The sequence below is a fragment of the Pogona vitticeps genome, chromosome ZW-PAR (assembly GCF_051106095.1).
Source record: "Pogona vitticeps strain Pit_001003342236 chromosome ZW-PAR, PviZW2.1, whole genome shotgun sequence".
NCBI lineage: Eukaryota > Metazoa > Chordata > Lepidosauria > Squamata > Agamidae > Pogona > Pogona vitticeps.
Window position 1 is genome coordinate 3,047,290 of NC_135800.1, and position 24,776 is coordinate 3,072,065.

Consider the following 24,776-nt stretch of genomic DNA (forward strand, 5'->3'; position numbering starts at 1 on the left):
TTTATACTCCCCAGTCACTGGATAACCTCTTGCTACACAGAGGGATATTAGAATAACCATTAAAAGACTGTGCGGCTGCCAATAAAACTTTATTTAAAATACAGTATAAGTATTTGATAAGCAGGGCTTGAACAATTTTTAGAATATCTCACCAGTCAGTTAAAAATTTCACCCATCATCATGACCGGGCTCCTTGCAACTGACGTTAACCAATTTAAACTAGGTACTTGTTCACTTTTATTTCTACGTAACAATGCGTAGAAACCCAAAGTAAATTGGATTACTTTCACCAGGGGTCCCCAACCCCTGGTTCGTTGCCTGGTGCTGGTCTGTGCAGGCAGATCTTCCACACACCCACGGACACCCTCCCCCCCCCTGCACACGAGTGCATGCATGATCACGCACACCTTGTGCACCTGAGCACCCCTCCACTCCTTCGCACACATATGCCCACCCTTTCACGCATGTGTGTGGGGTTCCCTGCCTTCCCCAACAGGTCCATGGTGTTAAAAAAGATTGGGGACCACTGATATACACCATATTTGCCTATGTCTTAGTAGAAAACGCACTGCTGTCAGAGGTGTTGCCCTTGTGTCTTCGAACATGCCTGGGGGTTTTAGCACTGAAGTACCACTTATCGATGGCTTTAGTGGGGTTAAACTGTGGCAGTGGAGGTCCATTTAGGTTCACCATCATAAGGTCATCTAAGCTTTCAGTCTCTAAACAGGATCTGAATTTATTTTTCATCAGACTCATCATCTGGCTGTAACCCCTTTCGCAGCTAGCTGCAGAAACTGGCAGCACAGAGGCAATTTTAAGGAGCTGCAGAAGAACGGGAAACCTACCTCCGTGGTGTTTCATGACCTTTCCCATTAAACCCACTGATGACAGAGTTTTTGCGCATATTTTGAATTCATGCCATTCATCCAGGGCTTTCTGAATTATGTCTTCTTTGCCCGCGTGTTGCAAAAGATCTTTGTAATGAGATACAAGTGTGGTTACTTCCTCTTTACCGAAACTCCCCAAGGACTTTTCTGGCCATGTGAAAGTATCAAATATTGACATCGATGTTAATATGTCATCTGTCGCAGTCTTCAAAAAGCGCCTCTTTACGTCAGCCATTCCTATCTCAATAATTTCTTTTCTATCACATTCAAACTTTTTTTGTCCCTCTGTCATTTCATCAAGCTGGATTTCGTGGTACATCCCAGTCACTGAAGTATTATTTATAAATTCATTCTCCATAGGTCCTGGAGTTTTTTCCAGTTCTTCAAGACTGGCTATTGTTTTCTTGATATGAATCTGCACTTGATTTATTAGCAGATCAGGCTTCTGAAAAGTCAAAGAAAGTTTTTTCAAAGGGAACAGAAAATCATGGAGAAAGTGCAAGGTTCTTAAGAATCTGTACTTTTTAAGGGTCTTCAGAACGCCTTTAGCTTTGCTGCTGTCGGTCTCCTTCCCACAGCCCACATTTTCGAGGTGTGTCACCAGAGATCTCCAATCCTGAATGACAGCTTTGATGGTCCCCACTTTACTGGCTACCCAACGGACTGTATGCAATTTCTGCAATTTCAGCAGTTTTGCGGACAGAACTTCTGCGGTTTCTGACAACTGCTTTTGTCTTTTACTGGACCCGTTGTAGAATTTGTACACAGAAATTAGGCAATGGTCAATTTCATCAATGTAAGACACTCCTTTAAGTGACTTTAGCACACTTAAATGAACTTTGTGTGAAACACAATGAATAGTTGTGATACGATTTGCATAATTGGTAATTTTAGATGCCAAATCATTAACACCACCTATCATCAAAGGTGATCCATCCGTTGCCAGGCCAACTAAACATTTTCCATGTCTCCAATCCATGTTCACTCTTTGGAATTCCTCGTCAACGGCATCTAGGTAGCCCAAAGCAGTGCTATTTGCTAAGGGAGCAATAGCTAAATAGGATTCCTTGACACCGCTAGCATTTATATACCTAACATAAATGATACATTCCTCCACGTCAGATCTACCAGTGGAACCATCTACTAACACAGAAACAAATTCTGAGGCTTTTATGTCAGCCACGACATCTTCTTTCAGACTTTGGGCAATGTAATGTATAAACTCCTTACACTGTTTATTATTGGTATAGCCTTCTAGCACTTCCACATTAAGTTTACCAGCAAGCTCGGCAAGACCTCGAAGGTCAGTAAAGGGCTTGTTGTTTTTGGCAATATAAAAACTTATATTAAATAATACTTCTAAATGAAAGAACATTTTTTCGTCCATTGTTTTTAGACACTTTGCCACGGAAGAATTATCTGGCTGTTTTTGACCATCTAATGCTTCCATGCACCTCCGGTGTGGAGCCGACAAATTGTGAAACTTGAAAGTCTCGTGACGAAACGGTTCTTTGAATCCATTAACCACACGTGAAGACGAATCGCACAATCTTTTGAACTGTGGGCATACTGAGCATCTTGCGACACCACTCTCAACATTATACTCTAACCATTTAAACTCCTCCTTCCACTTGAACAAAAATTTTCTTTTTCTACTTTTTTGACTCTCCACCACAGACCCAGCACTAGAAACACATGGGGATTGAGGGGCATCTTGTACCACAGTGTTTTCGTTGTTAAGCAGATTTTCTTGCGCCATTTCTTTACCCCTCACACAGGGGCAAACAGGATTCACCAGGCCGAAAGTTTCTACTTAGGACAGAGTAATTTTGGACGCTTTGTGCTCCCCATTCTACTTCTTTTGAATGTCTCCAGCAAAAATAAAACTGAAAACAAAAGCACCTGGCCTCTTAAGGAACCACGGTTCCCTCCCACCCCAGGATGTGTCCTGGGAGCAGGAAATCTCCATATTCTCCAGCATGGGACTACTCTACCTTCTCCTGCAGAGCTATATCTCTATGTGCCGCTTGAACTCTCTTCTTGGGAGAAGAGGGCAGTTTTCCTTTTGCAATGGGAGGGGGGAGGACTGCAGGATTACAGAGAGATAAGCTGAGGGGAAGGAGGCAGGGAGGGAGCTGAGGCTGGTCAAGCAACATTTTTCACTTGTCACAGATGAGTGGACCAGTGCATTTTTCAAGCCCTGTTGATAAAAGGAAAAAATTAAATAGTTACTTTTTGTTACATATGAGAAAGGCAGAGGAAGAAGTATCTCCTGCCTAAATAACACCACTTTACAAGGCAAGACTCAGAACTCATTAAACACCACAGGCCCTCCTAAACTAACAAGCCCCAGGGAACATTAGTAACTGGTCAGTCAGGTATCCCAGGTTATAGATTTTAGGCACCTGCTGGGGCTTACCTAACTGACTGCAATATAACAATTTTATTGCACATTCTTAAAACTCAAGCACAAGGGAAACGCCACAGCCATCTTCAATATACAGCCTTACCATCTCTTTCTGGACAGATGTGAATCACAGCTGACCGTCTCAGAAACACAGCATCCTGCTTCCTAAAAATAAAGGACAGGGCTATTAGTAGGGTAGATAGCCAGGGTTGTTTTTTTAAACCTTCCCAGGAGGATGCTCAGAAAAAACCTTCTCAACAGCAGAAGTCTGCCGGTAATTCCAGCTTAGTTAAGGTTTTGCTTCATCACTGTGAGTCCTCCTGACACGAGGTCGGCAGAAGAGATTGACAGGCTTACCCCTTGTGTGGTTCCGAGAGGCTGTTCTGCAGTGAAAGGCTCCCCACTTCTCCTCCTGTCCTCCGACTCTATGCAGCAGTAGCGACACACCTGCAATACAAACCAGACGGTGGGAAATGGAGCAGCCAAAAGCAAGAAGGGAGGAGAGTAAGAAGAAAATGCAGTGGCAACTTCCCGGATCACAGATTAAAATCTTATAACCCCCTCTTCCAGTCCAGATCGGCAGGATGTCCAATAAAATATTCAATGTGGAGTGCTCCATTCCAATCCTTCTCCGTGTCAGGATTATGTAGCCTACGCTCATTCACAAGGGTGGCTTCCCTCTGGCTTTTTTCTCTCTCTTTTGCATGAGATTACAACATTAAGGTCTCCCTGCTCGCTTTCCGAAATCTTCCCTGCATATTCCCTCCAACAGACACTGCACCCCAGCCACTAAACACACGTGTTCTTCCTGGAGAAAGGGGTGGAGACACACATCCAAACTGTTCTTTAAAAATCCTGGATCCCATATTTCTACAGGCAGTCTTCCCTTCCATTCCAAGGGATATTTTGCCATATTTTTGTATTGCAACACCTATTTGCAACCTCCATACACTTTAATCTCATGGGGGGGGGAAGAACCATGTGATCTGTAGTTGCAAAAACAAGCTTATCTTCAATCATCTTAAATTTTATGGACTGGAGCACACTCTTGCATGGCATTAAAAGGCATTTCAATCCAGGCAAATTCGTGCCTAATTAAAAAAACTGTTACATCCATAAAGGACCACAGTTCTCCCTTCTTACACATCTGTCTGGCCTCCACTTCCAGCACGTTATCTACCCACTCTGAATCCCATCATCTTCAACCACATAAATGCAACTAGGATTTATTTATAAATACAGTAAAATGTGTGGCCGCGGTCAGCCGGAGAGAAGATCTCGTCAGTTCTCGCATCTGACGGCACTTCCTATCTCAGCATCATCACCCCGCGGGGAAGGGAGAAAAAAAAAAGAGGAAATCCTCTTCGGGACTCCTCACGAGTAAAACTATAGATCCCCCCCCCAGTGGAAGGCGAGGAGGGAGTTCCTCGCCACTGCAGGCCCTCATAAGCCGAGGAGGCGGCTCAAGAAGTTTATAACCGCCCAATTAAATCTTATTTTTTCCCCTCACGGGAAACAAAACTTCCAAAAATGCCGCCGCCTTGACTTACCTCATTTCCCTCACGACCCGCCAACACAAAATGGCGGGCCTCAAAGGGCGAGAAAGCGCCGCGCGCCGGCTTTTAAAGAGGCGGGACGTACCATCGGCGGCAACTAGCGGGGGGGAGACAAGCGCATTGGGCGGGAAAAGGGAGCGGCCGCTGATTGGCTGGAGCATACCTTTTCCTCGGCGGCCGGGGTGGTGCATTTATGTGTAACCCTCGAGGTTCAGACTACAACTCCCAGAATTCCGCCCTCCCTTGGTCCAAATGGGGAGGAATGCTATTTAATAAACTAGGTTTCAGTCTCCTGAGTGACTTTATTCTTATGCGCCCTCAAGTTGGAACTGATTCATAGCCACCCAAATAGGGCTTTTAAGGACATTTAAGGAGTGGCTGTAGCAGTTTCCACACACCCCCAGTTGACTTCCATGGCTGAGATGAGATTCGAACCCAGGCCTCTAGAGTCCTCATGTGACACTCTGTCCACTACTACTACACCACATGGGATATATATAATGTGTGTGTGTGTGTGTCTTTGGTGGTGGCTGTTATGTTTGTCAACTTGCCTCCGACTTAAGAATGAGGGATCTCCAAAATGTCCTGCCTTCCATTGCTCTTCCACAGCTCTTGCAAACTCAAACCGATGGCTTCCTTGAGGGAGTCAGTCCATTTTGTGTTATTGGGTCTTCCTCTTTTCCTGCTGCTTCGACCTTTCCTAGCATTATCGTCTCTTCCAGGGGAATCCTGCCTTGTTGAGATGTGCTCAAAGCAGGACAGCCTCGGTTTCGTCATTTCTGCCTCCAAAGAGCCTTCAGGCTTGATCTGATCCTGCACCCCCTTGTTCCTCTTTCCAGCAACCCAGGGTATTCTTCACAAAGCTTATGCACCCTCGACCTGAAAGTAAAGATCCCTGGACAATGGGACTTAAACTTCTGATGGGGCGGGGAAAAAATGCATCAAATTGTTCCTCCCTTGTTCGTCTTGTTCCTTCGGGACTTTTCCCAACAATGAATAAACATCTTCAACCAACCCTTTGGCTGTCAGAAATCCCAAACATTGCATAAGCTTTGCCCTCTGCCCTCAAATGTTCGCTGCAGAGCGCCGCCGAGCCTCCCACCCGCTCTCGATTCCCACTCTCTGGGTGGGTTTGTGGGTGTTTTGCAACAACCGAAGGAAGCTTGCAAGCCGAAAAAGCAAAAAACGGACATTTCTTAGCTTTCTCCTTTGCTTGAGGGGTGTCTTTTGCCCTCCGTCTCTGATCATGAACGTAAATCCTTTTGTATTATTTTTCACAGCCTTCCCGTTAGGACTATGCTGGTGGAGCAGAAGCCCAGCTGTGAGTATATGACCTTGACTGGTGGGGGAGAGAAGGAGGAGAGTTTATTTCCATCTCTGAAACTATTGTTCATTGCTTCTGATTTACGCTGACCCTAGGAATGTGTGATCTGCAAAACATAGGGTCATGAACAACCTTTTGCAAACTGAAGGCTGGGCTTTCCTTAACTGAGTCAATCCATCTCATACGGGCGCTTCCTCTTTTCCTGCTGCTTTCAACTTTCCAGCAGCATCAGCTTGTCTCATGAGTCTTGTCTTCTCGCAATGTCCCCAAAGTACAATCACTTTGTTTTTCCTGTATTGTTGCGGGTTTAACACATGGAAAAGTAAGAAGTGCCCGGTGTTACTCGTGGAAAGGTCTTGTGAGCTTGCTCTACCTTCAATTTTAAAAATATGTTTTCATGGTGTTATCCTTTCTGATTTAGACTTTTAAAATGTTTTATTGGGGGAACTTTCTCTTGTTTTTTTATTTTTTAAACATTGATATCATTGAACCAGAATAGCAGAGAAGGCTGGCTTTGGCGTAAAAGAAAATGTGTTCATTTATGTAGATGGCTACAGGTTAGTAGTTGATAAATTCTTCTGCTCCAGAATCCAGTTCCTCGCTCTGATTTCGCTGCTTCTTGGCGGATAAGAAGACTGTTCCGGTCTTAAAAATGATCCAGATTTACAATGCTTTTTAAAAACGAATTTTGCAGGCAATTCGGGATTCTTTAGCAACACCCGATGGTCTCTCTTCTTTGGACACCAGTTCCGTCTTTGAAGGTAAGGAGACACAGATTCTACTTGCAGCTCACATTGTGCTTAGGATGCAAAGCATTGTGTGATGTGAATTATTAAAACCAGTATTACCTTGGGGGGGCATATTAGAGTCTCTCTACACTGGCAGATAGTTATGGTATCTGTTTCCCTGATAGCATTGTTTGGCATGGGGGAAAAGAACCTTGTCTGCTTGAGTTTCTACTTAGAACGATCCATCCTTCCCCTTTAAGAGCTGGCCCACATCTTTCTGGCACCGGGCTAGGGCGTGGCATCTTTTTGGCCTGATTCACTGAGATGCAAAATAGCTCTTTGACTTAAAATAGCACCACACTGAAAATAAGGATGAGCCAGAGGGCAGCGAATTTCACCGTGTGGACAGGCCCTTTGTTGGCTGTCTACATCCAAGGCAGGACAGATCGCCTTTCCAGATTCCCACAAAGCACGCCATTCTAAATAGAGGGGGACTAGTACCTCACAGGATTTTGGTGGCCATACTTCTGTTATATATGGGGATAGATGAAGAAGGAAGGAAGGAAGGAAGGAAGGAAGGAAGGAAGGACGGACGGACGGACGGACGGACGGACGGACGGACGGACGGACGGACGGACGGATGAACAAACAAACAAATGAACCATGGGCAATTGAGCGGCATTAAATCTCGAAAGTGATAAATGATGCAAGAAAAACCAAATAACTGAGCAGTTGAGTTGCCTCTCTTTCCAATAACTCTGATTTTTTTTCCTGACTCCTACACCCCTCTGTGTTCTGCTGCAGGACGAAGGTCTCCGTCCCGAGTTCGCAGAAAGTCTGAGAGGAATGTGAAACACTTGGAGCTTCTGGTGGTCGTCGGTCCGGATGTCTACCAGTTCCACCAGGAAGACACGGAGCGGTACATCCTCACCATCCTAAACATTGTGAGTGCTTTTTTTGGCTGAATTTTACGATATTCCCCTTCCCCGCCTCGTTTGGGATCCTGTGTTCTTGACATGATCAAAAGCTCAACCTGACAGATGCTCAATGCCTTGCATGGAAGAGTCGGTTTGTTTTTGAAAGTGACACGTCCTTATTACTGATCGGCTGAAATCCTGCGGCTTACCATAAGAACATTTGTCAATTTCAGTCCGTCCCTCCACGGTAATGTCAAGTATTCCTCTAGAAACGGCCTTCGGAAGTACTCGAAAACGAGGTTGTCTTCTTTTATGTCACAATGAAATGACTCAATGAACCGCCTTTGGCAACCTCATGGTGTCCGGCGGCCTTTGGTTTGCCATTGCCTTCAGGCCCGGCAGGCACCATGGGAGTCATAGTCCAATGCATTGTAGAGAATGGGCTCAGGAAAGCATTTCTAAAAGAACCTAGTCGGGATTTCCTGCCATCACAGATTGCTGGTTTTCCCCAATCTGGTCAAAACATGGCAGTGACTCAGTTTCCTCAGATGACCAAGGATGAAGGCACCGAAACCGTTTTTGTGTCCTGTTCTCGCCCTCAAAAAGCAGCTTGGGTGTGTTTTTCACATTCTTGCCCTTAAAAAGACACTTTGGGTGTGTTTTTCCGCAGGCAGCCGAGCTGCTTCGAGACGCCTCGCTGGGAATCCAGTTCCGCGTTCATCTCATCGGAATGATTGTCCTCACGGAGCCCGAGGTAAACAAAAGAAGAAATTCAGGGACTTCCAAGATCCGAAGGGGCTTTGATTTGTGGCCGGCGGGCTGACGAGGGCCCGTCTTTCCCTCCAGAGCAGCATCCGTCTGTCCTCCAACATCACCGATTCGGTCATAAATGTTTGTGAGTGGAGCAGGAATGTCCACCCGGAGAACGATTCCGATCCTCGCCATGCGGATCTCGTCCTCTACGTGACCAGGTAAAAGGAAGCCCCCCTCTGATCCTTCATCAGTGGCGTGCAGTGGATGGACAGGATGGACTCTTTGGGGATGTTTACCTGTCTTTCTTCAGGTTCGACCTGGAGCTTCGCGATGGGAACAAGCAGGTGCATGGTGTCACACAGCTGGGTGGAGCCTGTTCCACCTTTTGGAGCTGCATCATCACGGAAGACACAGGGTTTGGCCTGGGGGTCACCATCGCCCACGAGATCGGGCACAGGTGAGTGGCGTGAAGCTTAAAACGGGTTTGCAGAAGCCCCCAGATCGGGATTCCTCCCTTAAGCAGGGGGTCAGACTGGATGGCCTCATGGGGACCCATTCCAGGACTCTAGCATTCTCTCTGCAGGAGGCAGAGTGACACCTCCTTGAACGATCCATGGAAGAATGTATAAATGGTCTTTGTTAATCAACATCTTAGAACAGCAGAGCTGGAAGGGATCCAACAGATCACCAAGTCTGGATCTTGTCCCGGGGCACCATGGGGGAATCGAACTCCCAACCTCGGGCTAAATCACTGAGCGATTAGGAATTTTAAACGTTAGCAGAGAACGAGTAGCAAGAACACAAGGCAGGAAAGAAAATCATATAAACTTTTAAAATTAGTATTAATTTTAGGTTTTTCCCAGAAGTCTCCATGTGTTGACAGACGCTGCAGGGCACTTATTGGTATCTGTCGAGTAAAAAATAAGTGACAGCCGTCCCTTTTTGAGGGTTCGAACTTGTTCAGTCGGCTTGTTCCATTCGTGCGCTGTTCCAGATCTGCGTTTAGCACAGTCGTTCCCTCTTTGAGGGGTTTCCCAGCTTTTTAGCAATCACAAATCTGGCCACGAGGCAAGGGGTGGGAAATTGAGCATTCCTGTCAGAGACGGTGGTTTCTTGTTTAGGAAGAAATAAAAGTCACCCTAAAGATGCCTGTGAAGTCAACCTCTGGTTTATTTGGGAAATAGATCCCTCAAGCGGATCTAAACGGACCTGCTTGGGAATGGATCTCCTTCCAAGAGATCAGATCTGGACTGAGATTGCAGAGAGAGAGAGAGAAATCGCTCATCCTGGAGCCCCCCCCGGTTTCCCTTTTATTTCCTTTTTTTTTTAAAAAATGTCTTTATTCCAGCTTTGGCATCCAGCATGATGGGGAAGGGAACCCTTGCCCCAGCAGCGGACACATTATGGGTTCTGCGGGCGGTCATAACAGTGTCGACTTGACTTGGTCTACGTGTAGCCGGGAGCAGCTCTTAGCCTTCATCAGGTATGGTGCTGGGGCTTGATCGAATCCAGGGATTTTTATTTTATTTTTTTAATATGCTCCTTCCCCATCCTGCGCATTTTCGCCAAATCTCGAACAGGACTGGCTTCAAACCTTCTGCTGCCTAGGGCTGAACAGCAAATGGAGGCCCTCCCCCCTTTCAACCAAGTCAAGTACCCACGAGGTAGAAAAAAATCCTTCCAGCACATCTTGCCATTGCTGGCAATTAAAAATACTAATCCTCATGTAGATCTAGAAAAGATAATAAAGGAACCGATGTAGTCTGTCTCTCTGTCTGTTGTCCTTCTACCCCCTACGAGCCCAGGCCGTTTGGTGCTCTTTTCTCAAAGAGAGAGGGTGGTGACAGTCATTCACAAATCGTATCTCTCCCGGTTCTTCATCAGTACAGGCCAAGCCAGCTGCGTGGATGACCTACCAGACTTCACGGAGACCATCCCTGGAAGGAAGCCAGGCCTGTATTATGGGCTAGATGAGCAGTGTAAAATAGCTTTCGGGGAAGCCGCCACCGCCTGCACCTTCACCCGGCACGACCTTGTAGGTAGAACGCTTTTCGGTGGATGACGCCAAAGTCCCCTGAAATAACAACAAGGCTACACTTTCATATAGTGGCTTGCTCCTTCTTAAAGGATGCCGTGCATGTAGTTTCTGTAATCCGTTGCCTTGATTCCATTCAGGCTGTGGGAACACTGGCCCTCCAGGTGTTTCTGACACACAACGCCTATCGGCAAAGCTAGCTGTGATAGATCATCAGATGTGCATTTCTAAGCCATGAGCGCAGCCCAGATTCACCGCCCGCCCTGCGGGATTAGATTCCTAGCAATAGATAGCAAATCAAACGCCGGCACGCCTAAAAATGCGACAGCCGCTCCAATTGTTATCCGCAAAATAGACTCTCTGCTTTCTGTAGGTAGAGTAGGAAGATCCTTTCCAACTCAGGTTGGAATAAAGCAGAGGTCTTCGGAGACCGAGAAAATGCGGTCTGTTGTTGCATTGCGTGTTTGTGGGTTAGGGAAGATGCTGAGTCAAGAAGGTGGCTGGTTGGGGGTCTGGGCACCTCAACGCTTGTGGGCAGGCTCAGAACCGGTGGCTTTTCCCCATCCCCTCTCTTTCATCCCTTGGGGAGTGTTAAGATGGGTTTGTAAGAGGCAGGCTGGTGGGGCGGTGCCAGCACCTCTTTCTCAGCCCTTAAGTCCGCACCTCCTTCCCCCCCCCCGGTTTCTAGGACATGTGCAAAGCTCTGTCTTGCCACACCAATCCAGCCGACCAGTCCAGTTGTACCCGGCGTTTCTATCCCCTCCTGGATGGCACCGAATGTGGGCTCAACAAGGTAAAAAAAAAAAAGGTCTTGTGATAAGGAAGTATAACCCAATGGGTGACGATCCCGGTTGTTTCTGCAACCTGCTCACTTTCTTTCCTTATTTATTGTAGGATGGGTAACGATGCGTGAGGGGGTATACAATAGGACCCCCCATATCTGTGGGCAAGTTCTCATAACTTCAGCTTTAAAAATGCATATTTCTAAGATTTTTCTTTTAATATTTTCCATATTTTCAAACTCCGGGTCAGTGAATCAGCGGATACCAATCCCGCAGATAAGGGGCTCCTCCTGTATTAAAACTGTTCCACCTGTGTTTAGCCATTGGCGCATGACATTTTATGCAACGTGGTTTCCTCCTGTATCCTCTTTCTTGGGGTGATGTGCAAGCAGCCTCTGTTTCTGTCATCCCCGTCGGTCGGGTCCCTTGAGCCGTGGCTGGTGCTCACGGCTGCTCCTTCTCCATTCTAGTGGTGTTCCAAGGGGCGCTGTAGCTCTTCGGACGATCTGGATCCCATACATGGTCAGTGGAGCAGCTGGACGGCGTTTACCTCCTGCTCCAGAAGCTGCGGAGGGGGCGTCACAGCAAGACGGAGACAGTGCAACAACCCAAGGCGAGTAAGACCTCAGTCTTGCAAAGCGGAGACGTTTCTCTCGGTCCCCGATGAATTCAACCAGCGTGGGTGAAGCGACCAGAGAGGGGCTTCGCAGTGGAGAGACCCTTAAATCTTTCCTTTTTTCAACCAAGCTGCTCGAGAGTCCAATCTCTCCCTGGTTTCGGCTGGAGGGCCTCTTTCCTGCGTTCCAACAGCATTGAAAGTTGAGATTCATGCATCCCAGCGTTGAGTCTCTCCTGCCATGCAGACAGAGATCCCCTTTTCCTTCCAGGCCTGCTTTCGGGGGCCACCCGTGTGAAGGCAAAGACGTGGAAGCCGAACTGTGTAACACACAGGTAGGCAATGCTTTAAAACGGTGCACTCCATTTCAGAGACTTTCTAATTCTCAGTTCTGTGTCACGTTTCTAGTCCTCAGGGTTGTAAAGAAACTTTGAAACTGCTTCTGAAGGATCTCTCGGTCTTAGATTCCCTCACCCATCTAATCTGTACTGCCTGTACTGTTTATTTATATTTTTTATATTTTTAATTTTCTTTTTATAATTATTATTTATAAAATCCATCCATGCTTATTTAACATTGTGTCACCTCAGTTCAGCTTATAATAATTTGTTAATACAGCTACAATACATATTAAGCTCTTAATCTATACAACATGCTTCTGACCATTGATAAAACAAGTTCCAAACAAGTGTTTATTTATATTTTATCATTTTTTGTTTTCTCTCCTGTTGAACTGGTATTTTAATTATGCTGCTGTGTGTCTTTGCTATAAAATCCCCCCCCCCGAGTAGATCCCTCGGTCAGAGGGATGGTATCAAAACAAAACAAGCAAACAAATTAATCACCTTTCTGTGTCTGAAAAAGAAAAAAGTGGAAATGTTTTGTACGTTTGAGCTCCCTCCCTGAAGCTGGCAGGTTTGTCTCCCTTTTCCGCAGCCTTGCTTGACAACCCAGAAGGATTTCATGGATGAGCAATGCGCAGAAACGGATTCAACACCACTTCAAATTGACTTCACTCCAGAGTACCTGTCTTTCTATAAGTGGATTTCAGCTCTTGGCCACGTGAAAGGTGATACGAAGGAAGAGGTCATGAAATGAGAGAGAGAGAGGGAGGAGGTTTTGGCCAAAGGATGGTGCATATCTGTGAAATATTCATTCTTAAATATAATTTGAGTCCTGCAACAAAATGTTGCGGTGTGAAATGCTTCTTTTTAAGATCCTCTCTTTCTTTCCCCACATCTTAATTCTTTAACTGCTGAAAGCAGCGGATTCTCAGAGTGGGAATTTTCCCCCTTAATTTCCAAAGTTTGCAAATCCGTGGGTACAATTTTGCGGTGGGTCTTTGGGAGGAAACAAGGGCTTCATTGGCCAGCCTGGTTTTTCTCAGTCCCGAAGGACTTCCTGAACGATGTCTTTCGGACACCAACAGGATTTTAGCTCGGGCGATGGGTCCGTCCGTATTGTATCGTTCCGCCCATACCCGGAGTTCACCACCAGCGTTGCCCTCCCACTTCCAGGAGATCTGATGTGCAAACACATGTGTCAAGCGTCCGGGAAGAACTTCATGGTGAGACGCGGGGACCGATTCATTGATGGGACGAAGTGCGAACCCGACAGCCTGGAGGACGGAGGAAAACCGGGATGGTGTTTGACAGGCCGCTGCAAGGTAGGGCCACAGATCTTGGCCACGTGGGGCAGCTATTCTGATGGTCCGATGAGTCATAGAAAACAGGGCGTTTCCTTAGGATCCCTGACGGTGAGGGTTCAATCTTGTCCCTCCCGCTCTTCTCTCCGGCTGCCGCCGAGACCCTTGTTTCTCTGTGGTCCAGAGTTGCCCCACGGGAGCCTTGATCAGCCTTTAGGTTGACCTGAAACGTCCCCCTTTCTTCCTTTCTTTCCACATAGACATTTGGGTGTGATGGCAGAATGGACTCTGGGAAGAGTGCGGACGCATGCCAGGTGTGTGGCGGAGACAACACGACCTGTTCCCACGTCAACGGTTCTTACACAGAAGGAAAAGCCAGAGGTAAGGCAGTCTTCTCCTCCTCCCTCTGGTGCTCCCGGCCATGGATTTTCACTGTAGACGTACATCCGTAGCACTCTGCTCGCTTTCCTCTCTCTCTTAGAGTACGTTACCTTCCTGGTGCTGCCTCCGAACACCACCACGGTGCGGGTGGTCAACCGGAAGCCTCTCTTTACGCATTTGGGTGAGTGCAGGGACCCCCCGAGGGAGGCGGGTGTTGAATTAGCTGGTTGTGGTGTGGTTGTGGGTGAACCTGTATCCCTTCAGAGGGACTCCTAACCCCATCGGCCCCAGGCAGGAGGAAGAGAGGAGAACCGTTGTCCGAGTTCTGGAGAGACACAGGTCCTTGACTCTTGGCAGAGCGGAAAAGAAAGCAGAGAGCCCTGGGAAGGCCAGATTCTGCAAGAAAATGATGCATTGCTGTGCCTTCCTTTGCAGCGGTGAAGGTCGGAGGGCGGTACGTGGTGGCCGGAAAGGGCAGCATCTCTTACAATACCACCTTCCCTTCTGTCCTGGAAGATGACCGGATCGAGTACAAGGTCTTCCTCACCGAGGATCGTCTGCCTCGCTGGGAGCACGTTCACATGACGGGACCCCTGCAAGAGGCCGCAGAGATCCAGGTGAAGCAGCTGCCGGCAAGCTCCCTCCGGAGGAGGCTCCGACGGACACCCACCAGCTCCCTCTAGTGACCTGATCCTTGCTAGAAATGCGTATTTTTTTGGATTTTTCTTTTAACATTTTCAGACCATGGATCAGTGGATACTGAGTCCGTGGATAAGGGATCCTACTGTAAAAGTAGAGGGATATTTACAATGATGGTGGAGGCGAACTTCCCTAATTTCTGGTTTTTCATGTTTGTGTGTTTATTGATTGATTGATTGATTGGATTTCTATCCCACCCTTCTAGACCAAAGGTCTACTCTGGGCGGTGTTCTGTTCAACCCTTCCTTTCCTTTCTCCCTTCTAGGTTTATAGGAAATACGGGAAGGAATATGGGGCCATCACCAACCCAGACATCACCTTCAGCTACTTCCGACCAAACGAGAAGCAGGCATACGGGTGGGCTCCCCAGCTTGGTCCCTGCTCAGTGAGTTGTGGGGAAGGTAAGGGGCGTTCAGCCCTCGATCCTGCCGTCTCTCCTTGAGAGACGGTGCGCAGGCAGAATCAGAGCCTAGATCAGCCACACTAGGTAGCGATGCTGTAATTCAAAGAGCCGTCCCTGGAGGTCAAGTCCAGGATCATCCACACCCTTGTGTTCCCAGTCATTAGGTAGAGGCGCGAAAGCCGGACAGTAAAGAAAGCGGGTAGAGGAAAAAAAAGATGGATTTGTATGAAACGTAGTGCTGGAGGAGAGCTTTAGGGATACGACGGACAGCCAGAAAAGACGAACTAGTGGGTGCTTGAGCAAATCAAGCCCATACTCTCTCTCTCTCTCTCTGGAGGCAAAGATGATGAAATGGAGGAGGCTGTCCTCCTTTTTGGGCCCATCCAGAGAAGGCAGGAGTCTCTGGAAAAGGCAGTCACGCTGGGAAAGGCGGAAGGCAGAGCAGGGAAGGAGGAAAACCTGACACGAGACTCCCCAGGTCTCCTGTCTTCGCCCTGTCTTTATTCCTAAGCACAAGGCTTTGCGTGCAGACGGGGCTGGGTTCAACCCTCATCATCACTGGGTAGGGCTCTTGTCTGAACAGTCACAACACCCAGATGTTCTAAATGGACCCAGGTCGGGACTCCGTCTAAGGCAGCATCTTCTCCTTCTTTGTTCTCAAAGACTTGATGTAGGGGCTTGTTTTCCTTTTTCCTGTTTTATTTCCCAGGCGTTCTACAGGTTGACCATTCCTGCTTCGATCAGACCACGGGAGAAGCCACGGACGACTCCCACTGCCTAAAGACTCCGAGACCTCCCCCCAGGCGGGAGTCCTGTCTCACGGCACCCTGCCCACCGCAGTGAGTGAAGCCCTCTTCGGCTGCTAGTCCTCTTGGAGGAGAAAGCTGGGCTGGGGCTATCTATACTCCTTTTAAAAAATCCCACCTCGCCACAACACCCACACCGCTAACCTTATAGACCCGACTCCCTGCGTAGCGGGAGGAGGATTGTAAGGAGACCCTTGTGTTCTCTCCAAGCTGGGTGGCCGAAGACTTTGGGCCCTGTAGTGCCACCTGTGGCGGTGGCACGAGGGAGCGTCCGGTTCACTGCGCAAAGGAAGACGGAGGACGGATCCTGACTCTGCCGGATTCAGAATGCACGGAGGCTGCCCGGCCTTCTTCCGTTGAGTCCTGCAGCTCTGAATTGTGCCCTCCCAGGTAAATGCAGGGCCTGGCAGAAGCCATTGGGGTCTGGGAGTTACACAGTGGGATGGGTCTTCTGGGACCCCCTTCTAAGACAAGAAACAGCCAGATATCTGTAATGGGTTCAGAATCCGGTTGGATCCCAATTCCATTGTTCAATTTACTGGGAAGTCTTTGAAAGCGGCAGAACATCATCTTGAAGGAAGACCAGATAGGATCCGACAAGGGAACACACAGTTAAGGCCGGGGGGGGGGGGCAGAGCATGATCCATCATGCATTTCATGGAATTTTTCTGATGCAGAGAACTTGAATGTGAACATGTTTGCATGTCTGTTCTGTTGGTTATCGCACGTAGTACATTCTCTATTGCTGGTGGAGGCAGGGAACTTTGGAAGTCTGATCCGTACATCCTCTATTGCTGGTGGAGGCAGGGAACTTTGGAAGTCTGATCCGTACATCCTCTATTGCTGGTGGAGGCGGGGAACTTTGGAAGTCTGATCCGTACATCCTCTATTGCTGGTGGAGGCGGGGAACTTTGGAAGTCTGATCCGTACATCCTCTATTGCTGGTGGAGGCGGGGAACTTTGGAAGTCTGATCCGTACATCCTCTATTGCTGGTGGAGGCGGGGAACTTTGGAAGTCTGATCCGTACATCCTCTATTGCTGGTGGAGGCGGGGAACTTTGGAAGTCTGATCCGTACATCCTCTATTGCTGGTGGAGGCGGGGAACTTTGGAAGTCTGATCCGTACATCCTCTATTGCTGGTGGAGGCGGGGAACTTTGGAAGTCTGATCCGTACATCCTCTATTGCTGGTGGAGGCAGGGAACTTTGGAAGCCTGATCCGTAACAGCTGGCTCTCTCCTTCCAGGTGGAAAGAATCGGAGCCGGGCCCATGCTCTGCCGTTTGCGGGGTGGGAGTCGCCTCGTTGAACGTGACCTGCGTTCAAGTCCGTGACGGCTTAGAAACCATCGTGGAGGAAAGCTTCTGCTCGGCAGATGAGAAACCCCTCGACGTGGCGCCTTGCGTGGTGAACGTTTGCCCGCTAGGGTGGGACACGGTGTGTCATCTGTCCTCCTCCTGGCTTGTTTATATTTGCAAACGGGTTGCCTCTAGGATCTCTCTCGGCAAGGGCGAGGGGGTGTCGTTGGTGCCCAAATCCTGAATCAAGGTATCATAGAATTGGAGGACGGTGGAGTCGGAAAGGGCCTCTAAAGGCCATCGAGTCCAACGGCAGGAAATCCCAAAGCGCTCAGAAAACGGCTGGGTCGATTAGCCAGAAACGAAGCCTTAGAAAAAGCATTTCAAGGTTTCTGAACATTGGCAGGAGGGGCGGAGAGATGAAACCGTTAAATAATAATCTAACGGGGAACGGGGACTGGAGAATCCAGTGGGTGGGATTCTGCCCTAGGGCCCGGTTTTCGCCACCTGCGCTCTGTGCTGAGCCCTTACGCTCTCACTATCTTCTGAAGCAGAAAGAGGTGCCTGATTCAGCATCTTCTGACCCGTTTTGGCCTCCTCGTATTGAAAACCAGCCAGTGTACATCTGGAGCCCAGTGGCTGGAGACTGCACCGTCACCTGCGGAGGAGGTGAGAGGCTTCGAAATATCAATCAAAGATTCACCACCGGCGTTCGCTCATAACTTTAGAAAAGAGTCAGCATCACCGATGCACTTTTATACCTCCCTTTTTCATGTCACCTTTCTGCCACAAATATAATCAAATGTTTTTTGTAAAATAGTTCCGGAAATCTTTAAAGGAGTGTTGGTGGCGTCACGAGAACTAGCCAATAAGCACCATCTAAAACTCTCTTTTTTTTGTCAGTTCAAATGTATCACACTGACCTCTTTATATGAATGCTTCTCACGCAGCTTTCCTTGGCATAGACCATAATACATATCACGATACATCTGTCTTGACTGCGTACTTTCAGAGGAAAAGAAATAGGTGTTTGGAGAGGGAATTTTTAAAAAAAGATTATATATAGCTTTAAAAAAAATCTGTTCCAATCGCTTCTCTTCCCAGGATTGATGCTGGTGAGTTATGTCTGTCTGGTTTTTGACACCCGAGAAGAAGCTCAGGAGGAGCGTTGTAACCAGACGCGGAAACCGTCAAGCCAGCTGGAAGTGTGTAACCCCATGCTATGTCCCCCAAGGTAAATGCAACATGTACAGTCCACCAATTATCTCTGGCTTCGCCGGGGTTTCCCTGCTTAGTCCCCTGGAGGTGGTGTTTACTCACCATAGGTGACCCATGAGTATCTGTGCCTGAGAAATGAGTTGGATTTAGGCTTCCCCTTCATGTTGATTCTCTGCCACCTCCCTGTGTTCTTTCCAGCTGGGAAGTAAAGGAATTTGCTCCATGTCCCGTCACATGCGGTGGAGGAAGGATCCCTCTCCTGGTTCGGTGCATCCGGCAGCATGGAAACATCACCAAGACGCTCCCGCACTCAAAATGTGGCAGGACGCGCCGGCCGGCCAGCAGCAAGGAATGCGCTACTGAACCTTGCCCGGCGAGGTAGATACAGTATCAGTCTTTTTGAGAATTGCAGACAGTGATCACAGAATCAGAGGATCATGAGGTTGGAAGGGGGGCCTCGAAGGCCATCTAGCCCAACCCTCTGCTCAAGGCAGGAATCCATATCAAAGTAGATCCACTTTTCCCTTGAAGGCCTCCAGCATTTGAGCTCTCTCCAGCCCCCTGATCCTCCTTCTTGCCCTCCCCTGAACTTGTTCCAATTCGTCAGCATCCTTCTTGAAGTGCGGTGTCCAGAACACAGGACTCGAGACGAAGCTGTGCTGAATAAAGAGGAACTCGTGCCTTGTGGAATGATGATGACGATGCCAAGGTGGTGGTTGATAGGACCCTACTTTGGAGTGGGTTGGGAGAAGCTCCCGCCTGTCGTGTTGATTAGAAGAGCAAGATGATGGGAGGCGGGAAAGCATGGGGGGGGGAATTGGACTTTTTGGCACAATGATCTCCATCATCCCGCAGAGAGTTGGCATTTAAAAACGGCGTCCCTTCCGAGCTGTGGGAAGCGAAAGCCACACGCTGCCCCCCCCCCAGCTGCTTTCAACAACGGAACTCTGTTTTGCCTCAAAGGTGGTTCTCCAAGAAGGGTGCCTGTACCGCCAGCTGTGGCGGGGGCGTCTTGCACAAGGTGCGGTACTGTGCGCGGGAGACGGGAGAGAAGAAGGAGGAAGAGATTCTGCCAGACGCCCACTGTGAGAATTTGCCTCATCCCGAAGAACAGGAAGCGTGCAATCCGGAACCCTGTCCTCCAAGGTTATTAACTGCGTGATCGTTGCCGTTGTTTAGTCGTGTCCGACTCTTCGTGACCCCATGGACCAGAGCACGCCAGGCCTTCCTGTCTTCTGGTTTTTGGTTTTGTAAGACGGATGGATGGATGGATGGATGGATGGATGGATGGATGGATGGATGGATGGATGGATGGATGGATGGATGGATGGATGGATGGATGGATGGATGGATGGGTTAGTCAATGGATGGATGGATGGATGGATGGATGGATGGATGGATGGATGGATGGATGGATGGATGGATGGATGGGTTAGTCAATGGATGGATGGATGGATGGATGGATGGATGGATGGATGGATGGATGGATGGATGGATGGATGGATGGATGGATGGGTTAGTCAATGGATGGATGGATGGATGGATGGATGGATGGATGGATGGATGGATGGATGGATGGATGGATGGATGGATGGATGGATGGATGGATGGATGGATGGGTTAGTCAATGGATGGATGGATGGATGGATGGATGGATGGATGGATGGATGGATGGATGGATGGATGGATGGATGGATGGGTTAGTCAATGGATGGATGGATGGATGGATGGATGGATGGATGGGTTAGTCAATGGATGGATGGATGGATGGATGGATGGATGGATGGATGGATGGATGGATGGATGGATGGATGGATGGATGGGTTAGTCAATGGATGGATGGATGGATGGATGGATGGATGGATGGATGGATGGATGGATGGATGGATGGATGGATGGGTTAGTCAATGGATGGATGGATGGATGGATGGATGGATGGATGGATGGATGGATGGATGGATGGATGGATGGATGGATGGATGGATGGATGGATGGATGAGTTAGTCAATGGATGGATGGATGGATGGATGGATGGATGGATGGATGGATGGATGGATGGATGGATGGATGGATGGATGGATGAGTTAGTCAATAGATGGATGGATGGATGATCGGTTTTGTCTGTGGGTGGAAGGACAGTGGAGAGGTGGGCAGCTTAGTATCCCCTTCTCTCCACGACAAGGTGGAAAGTCACAAGGACCGGTCCGTGTTCCTCTTCCTGCGGGCTTGGGGTGGCCACCCAGACCATCGCTTGCGTGCAGTCTTCTGGAAGCCAAGAGGTAGAGCTGGCCGACGACTCGTGCCCGGAAGCAGAGAAGCCTCTCGCTAGCCTGCCCTGCGTCGTCCGGGAGTGCTCTTACGAATGGGGATTCACCCAGTGGACGGAGGTACCATCCTTTGGATTGATCGAGGTTGCCTTTACATCCCACCCTTGCAGTGGGGTCAAGGGGGTTCCGTGGCTCCTGCCCCACTTTTTGGGCCCCCGACACCAGATTAACGATTAAAACCGAAATAATATAAAAGCACAATTTAAAATGCAGTGTAAAAGCGCATCTGTCAGAAGAGTATAGCTTTGAGCCGGTAAAAAGCCACGTCCCCCCAACACCAAAAGGTTAAGAGGCCTTGGTTCCTGCTTCGAATCATTGGCTTTTGTCGCTTTCTAAAGACAAACTGTGGATTTTCCCCCCTCCAGTGTTCTGTTTCCTGTGGAACTGGGGTCCAGACGCGGAAGGATTTCTGCCTTAATTCCCAGACCAGGGCACGGGTGAACCCCGCCTGGTGCATGCGCACCCCCAAGCCCTTGAGGGTGAGAACATGCTCCGTTGCCCCATGCTTCGCACCGGCCTCAGCAGACATGACTCTTGCGGGTCTCCAAAGGCAGCCGGCCGCTCCGGGTTGGCGCACGACACCTTCCACGACCCCCAGCCCCGCCAGATCACGATCCAGGGCTTTAGGTTTTCCACAACCTGCCGCGTCTCTCAAGCACTCGAAAGAGACAGGCTGGGGAGATCCTTCGGAGGAGCACGGTGAGTGACAAATTTCATGATGGGATTACAAGAGAGAGAACAAGTGGGCGCAGGATTTGGTGGTTTGAATTTTTCAGCCTTTGTTTTAGCTTTGTTTAAAGCCAGGGTACTGTCCAGCCGAAGTTAAATACAGTAGGACCACCACCACCCCGTATCCGCAGGGGATCGGTTGCAAGCTTCCCCCACGTCTGGCTCAGTTTGTGTTTGAGATCCATTGTGGCCCTGGGGTGCAGGTGGGGGCGTTCGCCTCCTTTTTCCACTGCTTCGCCCCCTCCGACCCGCCGCCTCTCCCTCCCTCCGGCAGGTGTGTGCGGGAGACTCTTCCTCGGCGCCACAGGGCTGATCAATATGACCGGGCTACGAGTGAGGGACTGCGCCGTGGCCATCGGCCGCCCCCTGCAAGAGATCATCACCCTCCGGGTGCTTGAGAGCACCCTGAACTGTACTGCAGGTGGGTTGCTTGACACACCGGTGAGCTTGAGAAGCCCTTAGTTCAAATCTTACCTCCTCCATGTCCACCCTGCAACATGCAGTATGCCCTGGAGGGGTTGCAGGATGGATTTCTTCCCTGGGGCACTGAAAACTGACGAAAAGACAAAGGGGTGCAAGGGACCATCATTACCTCCATCCATTCATCGTTATATCCATCCATCCATCCATCCATCCATCCATCCATCCATCCATCCATCCATCCATCCATCCATCCATCCATCCATCCATCCAATGAACGAACAAACGAATGTAGTAAACAGTGAAATTTCTAAAATACGGAGTCCAACAATTTTAAAAACAAAACAAGAGCCACGTTCTGTTCCTCTCCCTCACCCCCATGCCCTTCGCTCCAGGCGAGATGCTGCTGTTTTCTACACGGACGATGTGGCGGACAGGATGTAAGAAACTGGGGCTCTTGGTGATCAACAACACCAAGGCCAACACACTGATGGTGCGACAGCGGCTCTTGGTGCCGGGAAACGGAGTCGTGCTCCAGTACAGCAGCCAGGCTGCCCCAAAGAGATACCACCAAGGTGCGTTGCTGCAAAAACGGGCTCGGCTGCCTTTGAAGTAGAAGTCACGTTTGAAGGATAAGCAATTCGAACTCCCTAGAAGGCTAACCAAGAGAGTCCTCCGATGTGTCTTTCAAAACTTACAAATATCCAGGAATTTGTGTCTTTCTTGTACCCTGCGAGCTGCTTTCTTGATCCAGATCTGGCCAATTTGCTATTAACCCCCATGGAAAGCAATGGCAGTATCATTTCACATTCCAGCCGCTGGTGCTTACCCAGTGACTTCAGCCTGTCATTTTCTTCTGATTCTTTTTTCCTCCCCGCTGATCCAGACTGCGACGTGCAATTGTTTGGCCCTCGTGGAGAAATAGTAAACCCCGGGCCGCCCGCAGACGGCGAATCGCCAGCGGCTTGCAGGACCTTTATCGATGTGGCTCCACGGCTTCGTATCGCCATCCGTGCCGTGAACGTGGACCTGGGAACCGACGCCGGCCAAAGACCTTCTGGTTATATTTTGGTAAGATCACCGTGTGCCTTGTGATGTTCTTGGAATGCCACCAAACATAGATCTGGTGTTTTGGGGAGGCTCCAAACTCTTCCCCATGCGTTTTCCTCCTTAATCATCATCTGTGAGCCTGTCCCGCAGGAATGCTGTAAAATTTCCAGCACCCCCTGTAAGACAGTTCCAGGGCCACTATCATTGTAGTCATGAGCACGATTGTAGGCGATCAGGGGCCCAACTGGGAAGAGAAACAAGGTCTCCTTATGCACGCAGTTTTAAATCACTGGGTTTTTAAAAAATAGTATTCTGTTGTTGTTATGTGCTGTCGAGTCAGTTCTGATATACGGGGACCCCATGAATGAGGCAAGACAGATATGGAAAACCCAGATCCTGATAGAAAATGTGACGATGGGCCGTCCTTTCTCCTTAGATTCGAGATGTCAGCGCCATGAAAACCACCGTCTTCCGCGGAAATCAGCTGTTCTACTGGGAATCCACAGGGAGCCGGGCTGAAATCGAATTCAGCGCAGATTTGGCCCACGTCCCTTTCCGAGCGGAGTACTGGGTGACCAAGCCCAAATAAACACCGCCCTGCAGACATTCCACGATTTCTCTCTGGGTGACCCAAGGACTCTGAACACCCTTGTATGTTACGTAGAAGAGGGGAAACTGGCAGGTACAGGTTTACGTGCAGAAAGGAGGAAGGAGTTCCATCTGTTAAAATTCCCCTTTCCAGAACTCTGGCCGATGCTGAAGCCCCACATTTGGTCCGATTGCTGAGAAAGGGGAGGGAGAGGGCCTTACGGTCGCCTCTGCTATAGCTAAGAGGGGGACCCACTCCCAAAATCTGGATGCTCTTCCCGACAAGGTGCTTGCATGCCTTTCACTTCCTCATCAAACCCTAATCTTCCCAGCATTTTGTCGCAACATCTGGACGTTCCAGGTGTTTTTTGTGTGTGTCTACTTTTTTAGAGTTGTGCCAAGAGCCAGCAAGTAGAAAGAAAATAATGTAAAGTGAGGAAGAGCAGACGGATAACGTGTCAGAGAATCTATACAGCAAACCCTCGGAGAGTAATGAAGTGGTGAAGCAGCTCAGCGCTAAACCACTCACTATCAGAACTTCAGTCTTGATAAACCGTCAGTAAATCCTATGAATTTTCAGAATAAGACAAGAGGGATAAATACAGTTCCACGTGACCCCTCTGGACGAAACTTCATCACCTTTAATTACCCCCCTTTTAAAAATTAAACGGATCTTCCTGCTTCTCTCGGCTGCTAAGCTGACATATAGTAAAATTGTCATATGGATATGAACTTAACGATTAGCCAGAAATTAAAGTGTTTTTCATTCTGGATCCACTGGCCCGGAGTCAGCCGCTTTTTTGCCTCTTAACTGCAAAAACTTAATTATTTCAGGTGCCTCTCCTTTGGAAGTAAATGTTTATTGACCCAAACCAGCCATGTGTCGAACATGTTTGCCGTCATGCCTTGTCCTGGAGCCACGAGGGAGCATTTCTCCCTTCCGGCCCCCAACTTTGGACCACGGGGACCAGTTGGAAACTGGGCAGAGAAGTGGTTTTTACTGGGGGGAGGGAAAGGGGTGCTGGCGTGCTTCAATAAAGGAGAGCTTCGTCGCTGGAGGTGAAGGGTGATGGGTAAAGGGTGGAGGGCCAAGAGTGGGTGGGTGGTTCTCCCCCTCCCTAGGACTGCTTTTGGGGGGGGACCCTGGATGACACCCCCTTTATTGCAACCCCATTCTGCTTTGCACTGATGGTTTTGCAAGCAGAAACT

At 48.9% G+C, this 24,776-nt stretch overlaps 2 protein-coding genes and 2 non-coding genes across 4 annotated transcripts; 1 reads left to right on the forward strand and 3 right to left on the reverse strand.

Annotated features, from left to right (window-relative positions):
• Positions 1 to 70: 70 nt before the first annotated feature.
• Positions 71 to 4,931, reverse strand: LOC144585166 (zinc finger protein 862-like). Its single transcript, XM_078382801.1, has 4 exons — positions 4,845 to 4,931; positions 3,652 to 3,741; positions 3,398 to 3,459; positions 71 to 3,087 (listed from the first exon to the last, which is right to left on the reverse strand). The coding sequence occupies exon 4, from the start codon at positions 2,644 to 2,646 to the stop codon at positions 547 to 549; it is 2,100 nt and encodes a 699-aa protein (XP_078238927.1). The 5' UTR covers positions 2,647 to 3,087; positions 3,398 to 3,459; positions 3,652 to 3,741; positions 4,845 to 4,931; the 3' UTR covers positions 71 to 546.
• Positions 3,532 to 3,605, reverse strand: LOC140703005 (small nucleolar RNA SNORD65). Its single transcript, XR_012082289.1, has one exon. It is a non-coding gene; the product is annotated as a small nucleolar RNA SNORD65 (small nucleolar RNA).
• Positions 4,553 to 4,623, reverse strand: LOC140703001 (small nucleolar RNA SNORD49). The gene has a single exon (XR_012082284.2). It is a non-coding gene; the product is annotated as a small nucleolar RNA SNORD49 (small nucleolar RNA).
• Positions 4,932 to 6,146: 1,215 nt separating the features above from the next.
• Positions 6,147 to 24,439, forward strand: ADAMTS13 (ADAM metallopeptidase with thrombospondin type 1 motif 13). The gene is made up of 29 exons (XM_078382848.1): positions 6,147 to 6,171; positions 7,635 to 7,846; positions 8,490 to 8,573; positions 8,666 to 8,790; positions 8,883 to 9,029; positions 9,921 to 10,055; positions 10,457 to 10,607; positions 11,296 to 11,400; positions 11,860 to 12,002; positions 12,277 to 12,340; positions 12,942 to 13,074; positions 13,523 to 13,671; positions 13,911 to 14,031; positions 14,132 to 14,212; positions 14,467 to 14,648; positions 14,996 to 15,131; positions 15,843 to 15,972; positions 16,150 to 16,329; positions 17,185 to 17,374; positions 17,787 to 17,904; positions 18,340 to 18,469; positions 18,652 to 18,831; positions 19,417 to 19,599; positions 20,636 to 20,840; positions 21,146 to 21,479; positions 21,784 to 21,930; positions 22,325 to 22,504; positions 22,816 to 23,000; positions 23,416 to 24,439. Exons 1-29 carry the CDS (start codon positions 6,147 to 6,149, stop codon positions 23,566 to 23,568), a joined length of 4,308 nt encoding a protein of 1,435 aa, XP_078238974.1. The 3' UTR covers positions 23,569 to 24,439.
• The last annotated feature ends 337 nt before the right edge of the window (positions 24,440 to 24,776 follow it).

Bases quoted from the DNA above. Each gene is read 5' to 3' on its own strand.
- LOC144585166 (XM_078382801.1), bottom strand. From the start codon at position 2,646: ATGGCGCAAGAAAATCTGCTTAACAACGAAAACACTGTGGTACAAGAT.
- ADAMTS13 (XM_078382848.1), top strand. From the start codon at position 6,147: ATGCTGGTGGAGCAGAAGCCCAGCT. The intron at 14,032-14,131 runs GTAAGGCAGTCT...TCTCTCTCTTAG, and splicing joins CACAGAAGGAAAAGCCAGAG to AGTACGTTACCTTCCTGGTG. The intron at 23,001-23,415 runs GTAAGATCACCG...CTTTCTCCTTAG, and splicing joins GACCTTCTGGTTATATTTTG to ATTCGAGATGTCAGCGCCAT.